At 62.1% G+C, this 13,292-nt stretch overlaps 1 protein-coding gene across 1 annotated transcript; it reads left to right on the top strand.

Annotated features, from left to right (window-relative positions):
* Positions 1-1,812: 1,812 nt before the first annotated feature.
* Positions 1,813-12,651, top strand: RASAL3 (RAS protein activator like 3). Its single transcript, XM_076001484.1, has 17 exons — positions 1,813-2,198; positions 4,296-4,426; positions 4,559-4,637; positions 4,725-4,786; positions 5,504-5,574; positions 5,952-6,078; positions 6,173-6,271; positions 6,715-7,257; positions 7,843-7,987; positions 8,250-8,394; positions 9,304-9,540; positions 9,628-9,829; positions 9,935-10,053; positions 10,757-11,147; positions 11,455-11,612; positions 12,173-12,236; positions 12,342-12,651. Exons 1-17 carry the CDS (start codon positions 1,874-1,876, stop codon positions 12,486-12,488), a joined length of 3,045 nt encoding a protein of 1,014 aa, XP_075857599.1. The 5' UTR covers positions 1,813-1,873; the 3' UTR covers positions 12,489-12,651.
* The last annotated feature ends 641 nt before the right edge of the window (positions 12,652-13,292 follow it).

The raw sequence follows: 13,292 nt of genomic DNA on the forward strand, positions 1-13,292 counted from the left end.
ACTCAGGAAATACCTGTTTAACTGGACAAAGGCTCACATGGCGCACTTTTTGAAATCGATGGTATCATCTTGTACAAACAAGCAAACCAAGGCTCAGAGAAAGGAAGTGACTTGCCTGAGGTTGCACTGAGAGGGGCCAACTGTCACTCAAACCCACTCTGTCTTTTTCTAGTTCCTGGGACAGCATTGGGCTGACTCATCTATTCCTCAGAACAGCATTTACGCACCTCTCTCTCTCCTTTTTTTTTTTTTTTTTTGGAGGGGTTGGGGAGACAGGGTCTCGCTCTGTTGCCCGGGCTGGAGTGGCGTCATCATAGCTCACTGCAGCCTTAAACTCCTGGTCTTAAGCCATCCTCCCGCCTGAGCCTCCCAAGTAGCTGGGACTACAGGCTCAAACTACCGTGCCCGGGCTACCCACCTCCCTTTTCAAGTGAAGATTTATTGAGGCATAACAGAGACACAGGAAAATGCACCAAAATGTACAGCATGATAAATTTTCACAACGGGACACACCCATGAAACCAGCACCCAGACCAAGAAACAGGACACATTCAACTTATGTACATTTCACTTCCATAAATAAAAATAATAGGCCGGGTGCGGTGGCTCACGCCTGTAATCCTAGCTCTCTGGGAGGCCGAGGCGGGCGGATTGCTCAAGGTCAGGAGTTCAAAACCAGCCTGAGCAAGAGCGAGACCCCGTCTCTACTATAAATAGAAAGAAACTAATTGGCCAACTGATATATATATAAAAAAATTAGCCGGGCATGGTGGCGCATGCCTGTAGTCCCAGCTACTCGGGAGGCTGAGACAGAAGGATCGCTCGAGCCCAGGAGTTTGAGGTTGCTGTGAGCCAGGCTGACGCCACGGCACTCACTCTAGCCTGGGCAACAAAGCGAGACTCTGTCTCAAAAAAAAAAAAAAACAAAAAAAAAAACAAAAATAATAATAATAAACACGGCCAGCTCCCAGAAGCCCCCGCCCCAGTAACTAGCACCTTCCAAAGGAAGCCAATATCCCGGCGTGTAAAAAATAGGTTCACCTGCTCTGGAACTTTCTATGAATGCAATCGGACAGCGTGTACCCTTCACTGGTTTTTGGTTTCTGGTTTTGCTCAGCCTTTGTTGTGATTCATCGCAGTTCAGTGTATGCAGTGGTCTGTGCGTTCTCGTCGCTGCATGGAATCCTGCTTCGAGAAGCAACCACGGTTTATTCGTCCTGCCATCCACGGACACATGGCTCGTTTCCAGTTTGGGACAGTCACGAAGAGCGCTGGCCGGCATGTCTGTCGGGCACCTGTCTAGCAGCGGACGGGCTGGGTCAGAGGACACCCGGCTAGCAGCGCTAGCGGGTCACAGGCGACTCGGCCCACACTCTGGCCAGCAGAGCGTGCGAGTTCCAGGTGCTCGGTATTCTCGCCAGCGTGTGTTCAGCAATGTGCCCATTTTGCAGAGAAGGCAACTGAGGCTCCGAGCGAGGGGCGTTTGCTGCCTCCCGGTCAGTGAGGGGTTCTGGGTGCTTCTTGCCAGAAGCCTGTTCTGCCACCACCACCTGCTCGCCCTCCCCCGCCTACTCTGCCCCCAGCATCCTGCCCTGACTACCCTCCCAGCCTGGCTGCGGGGCGGCGGGCGGGGTGGGCCAGACCGGGTCACGTGGAGCTGGCTTCGGCGGGAGGAAGCCAGGCAGGGTGCAGACGGCTGCTGATTCTGGGGCCGGTCAGGAAATCAAGGTGAGCGAGGGCGTGCGCGTGGGCCCCAAGGTGGGGTTCCCTGGGGGCAGAGCTGAGAACCGAGAGGGGGCCGAGGCGAGGGCGGTGGGTGGGCAGACACTGGGCGGGACTGTCACCTGCTCATCCCCCAGGAGGAACCCCCGCCATGGACCCGCCGTCGCCAAGCCAGGCCTCCCAGCCCCAGCCCGCGGCCCCCTCCCCGCTGACTTCCTACCGCTGGCACACGGGGGGCGGCGCGGAGAAGGGGGCGGCCGCGGGGTCCCGCTGGGGCCGCCTCGCGGGCTGGGGCCGAGCACTGAGCCACCAGGAGCCCGCCGTCAGCAGCCAGCCGGCCGCGCGATCGCTGTTCCGCCGGGTGCTCTCCGCGCCCCCGAAGGAGTCGCGCTCCAGTCGCCTCCGGCTGTCCAAGACCCTCTGGGGGGTGCACAGGCACGCCCCGCCCGAGCCGCAGCCGGAGCCCGAGGCCCCAGGTACGTGACACCGCCGCTCGGAGCCCCGGGCCGCGCCGGGAGGCCGGATGCCCGGGTTCCGTCTGCCTGGAGCCCTGCAGACACAGGAAGTTGTGGGGAGCGCAAAAGCCCAGCAGGAAGTGGCTGGGGGCCCCCCGCTGCCCTCTTCCCCCTTTCTCCCTAAAGAGGGCTGGGAGGAGTCGCCAGGGACCTGTGGGCAGGGGGCCCTGACTGAGGAAGGGGCAGGGAAGAGGCCCATCATGGTGCCGTCCAGATGCCAAATGGCTCTTGGCCCCAGTGGGTCTCTCCTCCAACCCACCTGGGCTCCCTCCTCCTCTCCTGCCTTCTGGCCTCCCTGTCTCGGTTCCTACGCCTCCCCAGCCTCAGCATTCCCACCAGTTAAATGGGAATAAAGACCCCTACCTTGAAGGGCGTATTATCGTTCCATTTGTTCGCATTCCTCCATCCATTCAAGCAGAGGTTTACTGAGCACAGATCGTGCGCTGGGCCCTGATTCAGGCTCCGAGGACACAGGGGTGAGCAAGACAGGTGGCGCGCCCTGCCCGGTGGAGCTCGGAGTATACTGGCGGTGACGGACAGAGAAAGTGACAGCTGGTGCTCAGTGTCACCAGAGGGATCTAGAAGGGTGGTGAATGTCCAGGATTAGCGCTCAGGACTGTGGCGCTCGGCCGGGGCCCAGCGTATGCTAAGGGATCCATCCACAAGTGGGTGCCACTATTGCACCTGGTGGCAAAACAAGGAAGCAGGTAATCTGCGAGGGTCGGTGCAGCCCCTCCCATTTCCTGGAAACCCGTTTAATTCTAACCACCCACACGCCCAGTTTGCAAAGGCATCTCTGCAACCCCCTCCGGGCTGTCAGGTCTCACCCACTCCGCAGGGTCCAGAGGGAGACCTCTAACAAGCAGACCTGCTCCTCACCGGCTCAAATACCTCCCGTGGCTCCCCACTGCCCCCAGGTTAAAAGCCCAGCTCCTCCCACTGGCACCCAAGACCCTGCACCAATCTCTTCCCCAAACCTTCCGGCTTCCGAGCCCTTGAGCGAGCCTCTTTCTGACTTTTCATTTCCCTGGGCCTTGTTCTGTCCCAGTCTTTGCTCAAGCTATTCCTGCCAGCTTCCCCTCCATCCCCGATCGTCACGGCCCCACCTGCTGTTCCAGCCCAGCGCAGACCAGACTCACTCTCTCTGCGAGGCCTTCCCTGACCGCCCAGCAACCTCCCCCCCTTCCCCAAGAAAGAGGCCTCTCCCTACCCTGACCTTTTGCTGTTCTCTTCTTAAACTTCGAATACTTTCCACCTTAGGTCAGTTATGTATGTAAAGAACCAAGGCTCCTGTCCTTTTATTCAAACTCTTGGACCTACCTACTGTCTTTTTTTTTTGTGAGACAAGTCTCACTCTGTTGCCCCCTGGCTACAGCGCCGTGGCGTCAGCCTAGCTCACAGCAACTTCAAACTCCTGGGCTCAAGCGATCCTCCTGCCTCAGCCTCCCCAGTAGCTGGGACTACAGGCATGCGCCACCGTGCCCGGCTAATATTTTCTATATATTTTTAGTTGGCCAATTAATTTCTTTCTATTTTTCAGTAGAGACGGGGGTCTCGCTCTTGCTCAGGCTGGTTTCGAACTCCTGACCTTGAGCGATCCGCCCGCCTCGGCCTCCCAGGGTGCTGGGATGACAGGCGTGAGCCGCCGCGCCCGGCCCCTACTGTCTTGATTAAGAGAAGAATGCCTGTCTAATGCCCAGCCCAGCCACTCACAAACTGTGTGACCCTGGGCGAGTCACTTGACCTCTCTGGGCCTCGGTGATGAAAGCCCTTGGAATGGCTTTACGGAGGGTCAGATGAGAGCAGGCGTGTGGAGTGGCAGACACAGTCCTGGGCACATAGTAGGTGGTCCTGTGTCCACTGCTCGTGGTGGTCGCTGGGGACAAGGCCCAGAGAGAGGTGGGGAGACCTGCCTGAGGTCGCGCAGCGTGACGTGGCTGCTGGGCTTGGGGCAGGCACCCGGGAGGGAGCCCCTGGTGAGCCTCAGTAAAGGGACGAGGTGTCCTGCAGGACGAGGAAAGGACTCTCGGGCCCCCCAGCACCTCCCCCTCTTCCCAGGGCCGGCGCCGGCGCCGGAGCCCCCTGCCCAGCACATCCCGGAGGCCCCCACGCCCGACGTGCCCGTGTGGGACATCGGGGGCTTCTCCCTGCTGGACGGGAAGCTCGTGCTACTTGGGGGCGAGGAGGAGGTAGGAGGGGCAGGTGGGCAGGGCCGGGAGGGAGGACAAGGGGGGCACGGAGCAGAGGCGGGGGCGGGAGCAAGGAAAATGGGGGCGGGGGTCTGCCTCCCCTTCCTGACCGCCCACTTCTTTGGGGAGCAGGGTCCTCGGAGGGCCCGGATGGGAAGCGCTGGCTCGGAGGGCAGCATCCACGCGGCCCTGGGGACCCCCAGAGACCCAGGTAGGCCTGGAGGGTGTGAGGCGCTGGGGCCCCGGGGGGGAAGGTGAGACGATGCCAACCCCTCACCTCCCACCTCTGATCCCTCAGATCGGATCCCCGGGAAGACGGAGCCGGAGGCTGCTGGCCCCAACCAGGTCCACAACGTTCGGGTGAGGCGGCCCGTGGGGGCTAGGGAAAGCAAAGACCCCCAGACGCTCAGAGCTGGGTGACCTGGGGTAGGTCACTCACCCTGTCTGGGCCTCAGAGTGCTTATCTGTCACATATCTGGCAATTAAAGGCCGGGCGTGGTGGCTCACGCCTGTCATCCCAGCACTCTGGGAGGGCTAGGCGGGCAGATCGCTCAAGGTCAGGAGTTCGAGACCAGCCTGAGCAAGAGCAAGACCCCGTCTCTACTAAAAAAAAAAAAAAAAAAAAAAAAAAAAAACCAAGAAATTAATTGGCCAACTAAACACACACACATATATGTGTGTGTGTGTGTGTGTGTGTGTGTGTGTATATTAGCCGGGCGTGGTGGCGCACACCTGTAGTCCCAGCTACTGGGTAGACTCAGGCAAGAGGATCGCTGGAGCCCAGGAGTCTGAGGTTGCTGTGAGCGAGGCTGACGCCACGGCACTCACTCTAGCCTGGGCAACAGAGTGAGACTCTGTCTTAAAAACAAAAACAAAAACAAAAACAAAACATGGCAATTAAAGGAGAGCCTTCCTCTTAGGCTGCTCCGGAGTGGTCAGTAGAGAATGCAGGAAAGCGCAGTGTCTGACCTTGGTCCCCGAGACCAGCAGATCCTCTGGGACACCCCGGGAGGGCGGGATCTGAGGAAGGACCAAGGACCGCAGGGCTCTGCCCAGCTGACATCCCCTCCCCCACAGGGGTTGCTCAAGAGGCTGAAAGAGAAGAAAAAGTCCAGGTCGGAGCTGGGGGCCAATGTCTCCCGGGATGGGTAAGGGTCTCCGAGGGGCCGGAGGGGCTGGGGGGGGTCAACCGTGTGCTCTCCTCCCCCCCACCCCGCCCCCGGCCTGTCATTCTGAGCTTCACCAAACATCCCCTGTGGCCACCTCTGTGTTCTGCCCCATGTCAGGTGATGCTAGGGCCACCGAAAGGCCCTGGCGTGGAGCCAGCCGTTGGTGGAGGGGCGGGGACAGAGCCTGACCCAATACCTCTAAAATGGGGTGGAAACTGAGTCAACACCCTGGTCTGGGAGGGACAGGATCCAATTTATGCTCCAGTCCGCCTCGGGCTTCCTCCACCCTCCCTTCAGGCCGCGGGGGTGGGAGGAAGAGGGAGGAATGACCGCTTGGGCACCTGTCCCCTGCCCAGACCCCCCAGTGCCCTGGGCTCTAGGGAATCGCTGGCCACTCTCTCCGAGCTAGACCTGGGTGCCCAGCGGGACGTGCAGGTCTGGCCAGTGCACCCCAGCCTCCTCGGGGAGCCCCACTGCTTCCAGGTAAGTGCAGGCCGCCCTCCACCTCGGTGTCACCTCTGTCCCTTCCTCTCGGCTCTTGGACTCAACCACACCCTCGGATTCTCCGCCCCAACAGGTAACGTGGGCGGGCGGAAGCCGCTGCTTCTCTTGTCGCTCTGCCGCTGAGAGAGACCGCTGGATCGAGGACCTTCGTCGCCACTTCCAGCCCACCCAGGTCACTGCCCCAGAAAAGAGGGACACGGAGACCCAGCCCCCAGGACTGGCCCGCCCTCTCCGTCCTACCCAAGCCCGGGTGGCTCCCTAACCCCCACCCACACACCTGCCCGCCCACACCTTCGCAGCGGCTCCAGGACGCCCGGTCCACCGACCGGCGCGCCCCTTCTGTTCAGTCCCGGCCGTGCTCTTGCCCAAAGCCCTGGCTGCCCGGTAGTCGCGCAGTCCTCACTCCGCGACCACCCTTGCGTACCCTGGAGCCCCGATCTAAGGCTTCCGCTCAGCCACCTCGGGACTCCCGTGGGCCCATCCTTTTCCCCAAGGGCCCAGCGGGCTCCCCGGGGACCTGGCGCACCGGGTTCGGCGCCCCGCGCTTCACCTGCGGTGCCCTCCTCCGAGCGCCAGCGCCTCCGAAACGCTTCTCCCGCCCCCTCCCATGCGCAGGACAACGTGGAGCGGGAAGAGACGTGGCTGAGCGTGTGGGTGCATGAGGCGAAAGGGCTGCCCCGGGCGGCGGCGGGGACACCCGGCGTGCGCGCCGAGCTGTGGCTGGACGGCGTGCTGCTGGCGCGCACTGCACCGCGGGCCGGCCCGGGCCAGCTCTTCTGGGCCGAGCGCTTCCACTTCGAGGCGCTGCCGCCCGCGCGTCGCCTGTCGCTGCGGCTGCGCGGCGCGGGCCCGGGGGCCGCGGTGCTCGGTCGCGTGGCGCTGCCGCTGGAGGAGCTGGAGGTCCCGCGCGCGCCGGCCGCGGGCCGGGAGCGCTGGTTCCCGCTGCTCGGGGCGCCGGCGGGAGCGGCGCTGCGGGCGCGGATCCGGGCGCGACGCCTGCGCGTGCTGCCGTCCGAGCGCTACAAGGAGCTGGCGGAATTCCTCACCTTCCACTACGAGCGCCTCTGCGGGGCCCTTGAGCCCGCGCTGCCTGCGCAGGCCAAGGAGGAGCTGGCGGCCGCTTTGGTGCGCGTGCTGCGGGCCACCGGCCGGGCACAGGTGCGTCGCCGCGACGGAGCGGACCGGGGTGACCAGGGGTGGACGGACAGCGGGCTCCGGGGTACAGGGCCTGAGTTGCACCTGGGAGGGGCGGGGCACCTTGAAGGGCAGGGGCTGTGTTCCACCTGTAAGGGGCGGGGCACCTCGAGGGGCGGGGCCTGAGTTGCACCTGTAAGGGGCGGGGCACCTTGAAGGGCGGGGCCTGGGTTGCACCTGTAAGGGGCGGGGCAGCTTTAAGGGCGGGGCCTGGGTTGCACCTGTAAGGGGCGGGGCACCTTGAGGGGCGGGACCTGGGTTGCACCTGTAAGGGGCGGGGCAGCTTTAAGGGCGGGGCCTCGGTTGCACCTGTAGGGGCGGGGCACCTTGAAGGGCGGGACCTGGGTTGCACCTGTAAGGGGCGGGGCCTCAACTCAGCCTCGTCGCTGAAAGTTTCTGTTGTGAGGGAGGGGCAGAGAGTTCCAGCCTGGGTCATGAGCCCCCAGACTGAGGGGAACAGCTACAAAGGGTGAGACCTGTGCCCCATGTTTGAGGGACAGGCCGAGGGTCAATGTGCGCTCGGCACAACGTGACGCCTGCCTTGCCCAGGTACTGGTGACAGACCTGGGCACCGCTGAGCTGGCGCGCTGTGGGGGCCGTGAGGCGCTGCTGTTCCGGGAAAACACATTGGCCACCAAGGCCATCGACGAGTACATGAAGCTGGTGGCCCAGGATTACCTCCAAAAGACCCTGGGTGAGCTGGAAGGGGGAGAGTCCCAGTGTCCACTGGGGTGGGGGGGAGTGCTGGGGGACCTGGGAGGAGTTCTAGGAGTCCTTGGGTAGCCTGGATTTTGGTAGTGGGTGGTGATTTGGGGGTGCTAGGATCCTAGGGAGAACGGGGAGCTCCCTCAGATGTTAGATGCCTCCAGAACAAGTTGCAGATAGGCTTAGAGGCTGGGTGTGGAGGGGGCTGGTGGTCACGGCCCCCACTCCTACCTGGCTGTGCTGTGCTGCAGGGCAGGTTGTGGGGCGTCTCTGTGCCTCCACTGAGGACTGCGAGGTGGATCCCAGCAAGTGCCCAGCCTCAGAGCTGCCTGAGCACCAGGCCCGACTTCGAAGCAGCTGTGAGCAGGTCTTGGAAACCATCGTCCACTCCTATGAGTAAGGATCGGGGGCACAGCACCCTAACCCACCCCTGCCTGTCGTGCCAACCGGGACTCCCCCATTAGCGCTGCCAGATAAGATGTAGGATGGTCACTTAAATTCGACACAATATTTGGGACATACCAAATAAATAAAGTTTATGTATTGGGCATGTTCCAAATGTAGATAAAAATTATAATAAGTAAAATTATAGAGATAAAAAAATATATATAATATCAATAAAAATTACTCATTTATCTGAAAGTCAGGTTTAGCGGGGTGCCCTGCAGTTTTATTTGCTACATCTGGCTGCCCTACCCCCAATGCTATGCCACTGGCCCGAGTTAATGACCTCAGATTCCAGATGATGCCATACCCCTAATATCGTGACCCCTGACCTTAAGTGATCCCATACCTCAAATCCTATGCAACTGATCACAGGAAACCTGGGATTCCAATCCCTTGACCTCTGACCCTAGCTTAACCTGCATGACTAATCCCTGACTTCCATCCAGAGACTTCTCACCCTAGGTGACCCTGGAACCCCCATCCTACTTCTTACTGTGCACCCTGGCACCTCAAGCTCATGTCCAATAATAACTGCGTCCCAAGCTCATGACCTCTGTTTTCACGTGTCCCGGTACCCCCAACTCTAAGAATATTGTCTCCAGAGAGCACCATAAGTACACCATAAGCCATGCCCCCCAAGTGGACCCACAACCCCAAGCATCATTGTCTCGGATGCTCCCAATCCTGGGACCCAGATCCCAGGTTCCTTGAGAAGGAGGCCAGATGGGCTTCATAAATAGACTCCTGGAGGACCGTGGACCAGTAATGCATTGGTTTCTGGCCCCCTGACCCCTGACCCTACGACCTTGACCTTTATGCCCATGCCCTCCCCTCTGACCGTTGCCTCTTCCGCCCCAGCTGGTTCCCTGCAGAGCTGGGCATGGTGTTCTCAGGCTGGAGAGAAGCCTGCAAAGCGCGTGGCTCCGAGGCGCTGGGCCCCCGGCTAGTGTGTGCGTCCCTCTTCTTGCGGCTCCTCTGCCCCGCCATCCTGTCGCCCAGCCTCTTTGACCTGGCACCGGAACACCCGGCACCCAGCCCTGCCCGCACCCTCACGCTGATTGCCAAGGTCATCCAGAACCTTGCCAACCGTGCCCCGTAGGTCCTGGGAGGCTGGGGGGCCACGCTGGGGGTGTGGGGGTGGCAGGTGCCTGACCTGACCCACCCGGCCTGGTCCCAACTCAGGTTCGGCGAGAAGGAGGCCTACATGGGCTTCATGAACAGCTTCCTGGAGGAACATGGGCCAGCCATGCAACACTTCCTGGACCAGGTGGCCATGGTGGACGTGGATGCTGCCCCCAGTGGTTACCAGGGCAGCGGTGACCTGGCCCTCCAGCTGGCAGTCCTGCATGCCCAGCTCTGTACGATCTTTGCTGAACTCGACCAGGTGGGGCTTGAACCCAGAGCCCAAGAAACAGGGTAGGGAGGCAAGAAGACTGGGAGGCCTTGGCCCAGGAGACCTTTTCAGCCTCCTTCCTCCATGCCTCACCAGACCACCCGTGACAGCCTGGAACCGCTGCCCACCATCCTGCGAGCCATCGAGGAGCGCCGGCCCGTACCTGTGTCGGTGCCAATGTGTCTCCCCCTGCCGCCAGCCCAGGTCCATGCCAGGTAACCTCAAATCTGGTCCAGGTTCTGAAGGGTGGGAGCAGGAGTAGGGGTCACAGGTGAATGAAGATGGATCATGTGAGCAGAGCTCGAGGCCAGGGTCCCACTGGAATTGGAGATTGCAGAAAGGGTCAGGTCAAAGGCCACATTGTGCTAGAGGGCAGGGATGAGACTAGAGGTTAGACTAGAGTCAAGTCCAGGGTCATAGAGAGGACAGCGTATTTTGTCAGAGGTCAAAATATGATCCCATCAAGAACAGGATCCAGGCCGGGCAGGGGGTGGCTCACGCCTGTAATCCCAGCACTCTGGGAGGCCAAGGCAGGAGGATCGCTCAAGGTCAGGAGTTTGAAACCAGCCTGAGCAAGAGTGAGACCCCGTCTCTACTATAAATAGAAAGAAAATTAATTGGCCAACTAATATATATAGAAGAAATTAGCCGGGCATGGCGGCGCATGCCTGTAGTCCCAGCTGCTCGGGAGGCTGAGGCAGGAGAATCGCTTGAGCCCAGGAGTCTGAGGTTGCTGTGAGCGAGGCTAACTCTAGCATGGGCGACAAAGCGATACTCTGTCTCAAAAAAGGAAAAGAAAAAAAAAAAAAAAGAACAGGATCCCATAGAAGGAAATCAGTAGGGGCAAGATCACTTCTGGTCAGAGTGCAGGATGGGTCGTCTCAGGGGCAAGTCTGAGTTCCCCCATCCCACCCCCAGCTTCTCCGAAAGGGAAAAGCCCGGCTTCCTGGCGCCCCGGGACCTCCCCAAGCACACCCCTCTCATCTCCAAGAGCCAGTCCCTGCGCAGCGTCCACCGCTCGCCCAGTTGGGCCCGGCCGCGGCCGGACGAGGAGCGGCCACCGCGGAGGCCCCGGCCAGTGCAGCGCACGCAGAGCGTCCCCGCCCGGCGCCCTGCCCGCCGCCGCCCGTCCGCGGGGCCCCGGCCGCCACCCCAAGGCTCCGTGCGCACTAGCGCCGCGCCGCGCGGCCGGCCCTGGACCGGGGCCTCCGCCTCGCTGCCTCGGAAGCCGTCGGTGCCCTGGCAGCGCCACCTGGATCAGCCGCGGGACCGAGACCCGGCGGTGGGCACCCACCGCCCTGTCGGCAAGGTGAGGCCGAGCCCAAGCCCGCGCGCAGGGAGGGGAGGAGGGGCGGGGCCGGACTGGGGAAAACACTGGGCTGGGCCAGGCAAGTCCGGGGTCAAGTCCTGAGCCCGCTGCGCTCCGTGACCCCAGGCCTAGCCCGGCCCCCTCTCTGAACTTCGGCTCCTGCCTCCGTACAAACTGCAGCGAGGTTGCCCCACGGGGAAGGCAGTGAGGAGGCTGAGCCCTCGGGCCCGGGAGGTCGGGGTCTCCGGGGAGGTGAAGGGGCAGGACCTGCGGATCAGGTTGACAGCCGCCCTCCCTCCCTCCGCAGCTGGCAGAGCTGCAGCGCGAGGTGGCCGCGCTGCGCGAGGAGCAGAAAGTGCTGTCCCGCCTCGTGGAGTCGCTGAGCACCCACATCCAGGCCCTGACGGAGCAGCAGGAGCAGCTGCGGGGCCAGCTGCAGGACCTGGACCGCAGGCTGCGCGCCGGGTGAGCCCCGCCCCGTCCGCCCGCTGCGCCCGCAGGTGGGCCCGCTCGGGTGCAGGTCCCCGGGCTCTGCGCCTGGCCCCGCCTCCTACTCAGCCCCGCCCACACCACGCCCGGCACGCCCACGCCGGCGTTAGCCACGCCTCCACATGCCTTCCAGGCCCCGCCTCTTACTACGCCCCGCCCCCAGATGGGCCCACCTGCGCAGGCTTTCTCGAGACCCTGGCAGGGCCTCTCCTCCGGGCCCCGCCCCTCCGTCGGCCCCTCTCAACCTGTCTGGGAGGACACGGAGAAGTCCGGGTCCGGATGCTCCTTCACCCAGTCACGACTCTACCCAGGACTGGCCCCGCCCCGCCCCCAAGGGATTCATTGATTGGTCCTTTCGTCCCAATCATTCCAGGCTCTGATCCCACCCTGCTTGAGGCGTATTCAGGCCACGCCCCCCCAAGCCGGAACAAACCCCGCCTCCGCTCCAAGCTCCGCCCCCTGAGTCCCTGGCTGTGCGTCCAACCCAGAGCTGGGACTTCCCCAGCCTCTGACCTCCTCCCCCCCACCCCCTCCAGGACCTCGGAGTTGGATCCAGAGCACGGCCTTGCAAGAAGCGAAGGGCACGGTCTAGAAAGTCTGGTGAGACTGCCGTCCGAGCCCTGGGGCAGGTCTGGGCGGTGGCAGAGCGAGGGCTGGGGCGCAGCCCTCCCCTGGCCCCGCGCCCACGGCCACTGCCTCCCCCAGGAGCGCCGCCTGGCTGACATGGAGAAATCTCAGGCCCAGCTGAAGGATGCAGTCCGGAGCCTGCAGCTGTCGCCCAGGACGCCCGGGCGCCCGAGCCAGCCTCTGCCCCTCGAAACGCCCTGCGTCAATGGAGACAACACCACCTGAGCTGCCCAGCCCCAGCGCCACGCGTGGCCTGCCAGCGTAGCCGTCTTAGGGGGGTGTCCCACCTTGCCTTGGCCCTACGTGGCCTCCAGCGAGGACTGGTGCTGTAGGCGCCTACCACCCCGGCACTTCGAGGCTGCCCAGTAAAGTCTTAATTTCAGTAAAATCGGTGGTTTCTTTGCCCACCCCCAAGAATGGCCAATTCTTAGGGCTTTGTCTCCTCCACTCCCCCCCATCCAGCTCTCCTAAATTCTCCCCTGATTGGAAGTCTCATGGAGGGGGAGCGGTGAGCAGAATCTCACCAGCTATGTGACCTTAGGCTTTCCCGCTCTGAAGAGCCTCCATTTTCTCATCTGTAAAAGGGGTCTACAGTTCCCTGCACAGTGGAAGGCCCCTAGTTAAAGGCGTTCAATAAAAGGTATTCATCGCTGTTTATGGGCAGCACCTGCTTCTCGATGAAGCACAGATGCTCTTCCCACCTCCACCACGCCCCCCCTACACCCTGCCAACCCCCAGGCCCCAGACGAGAGAATCTTCCTAACCACCCTCCCACCCCCAAATCCCAACCAGATTCCCCACTGCACGGAGGGCATGAGGCCGGGAGGAAACAGAAGGGTGGGCAGATGTGGAGACGGTCGAACTCTGTGGGCGAATGGTTGGGCAAATGAGTCCTTTGAGTCACGGGTGAGGGGGTAGGCTGGATGGGAGCAAGAGGCAGATGGACAGGTTAGCCTTTGATAGAGGCTTGGCCCGGTAGGTAAGTAACTGGGTAGGTGGCTAACCAGGGTGGACAGGTCTCCCTGGAAA

This window comes from Microcebus murinus, chromosome 4 (assembly GCF_040939455.1).
Source record: "Microcebus murinus isolate Inina chromosome 4, M.murinus_Inina_mat1.0, whole genome shotgun sequence".
Lineage (NCBI taxonomy): Eukaryota > Metazoa > Chordata > Mammalia > Primates > Cheirogaleidae > Microcebus > Microcebus murinus.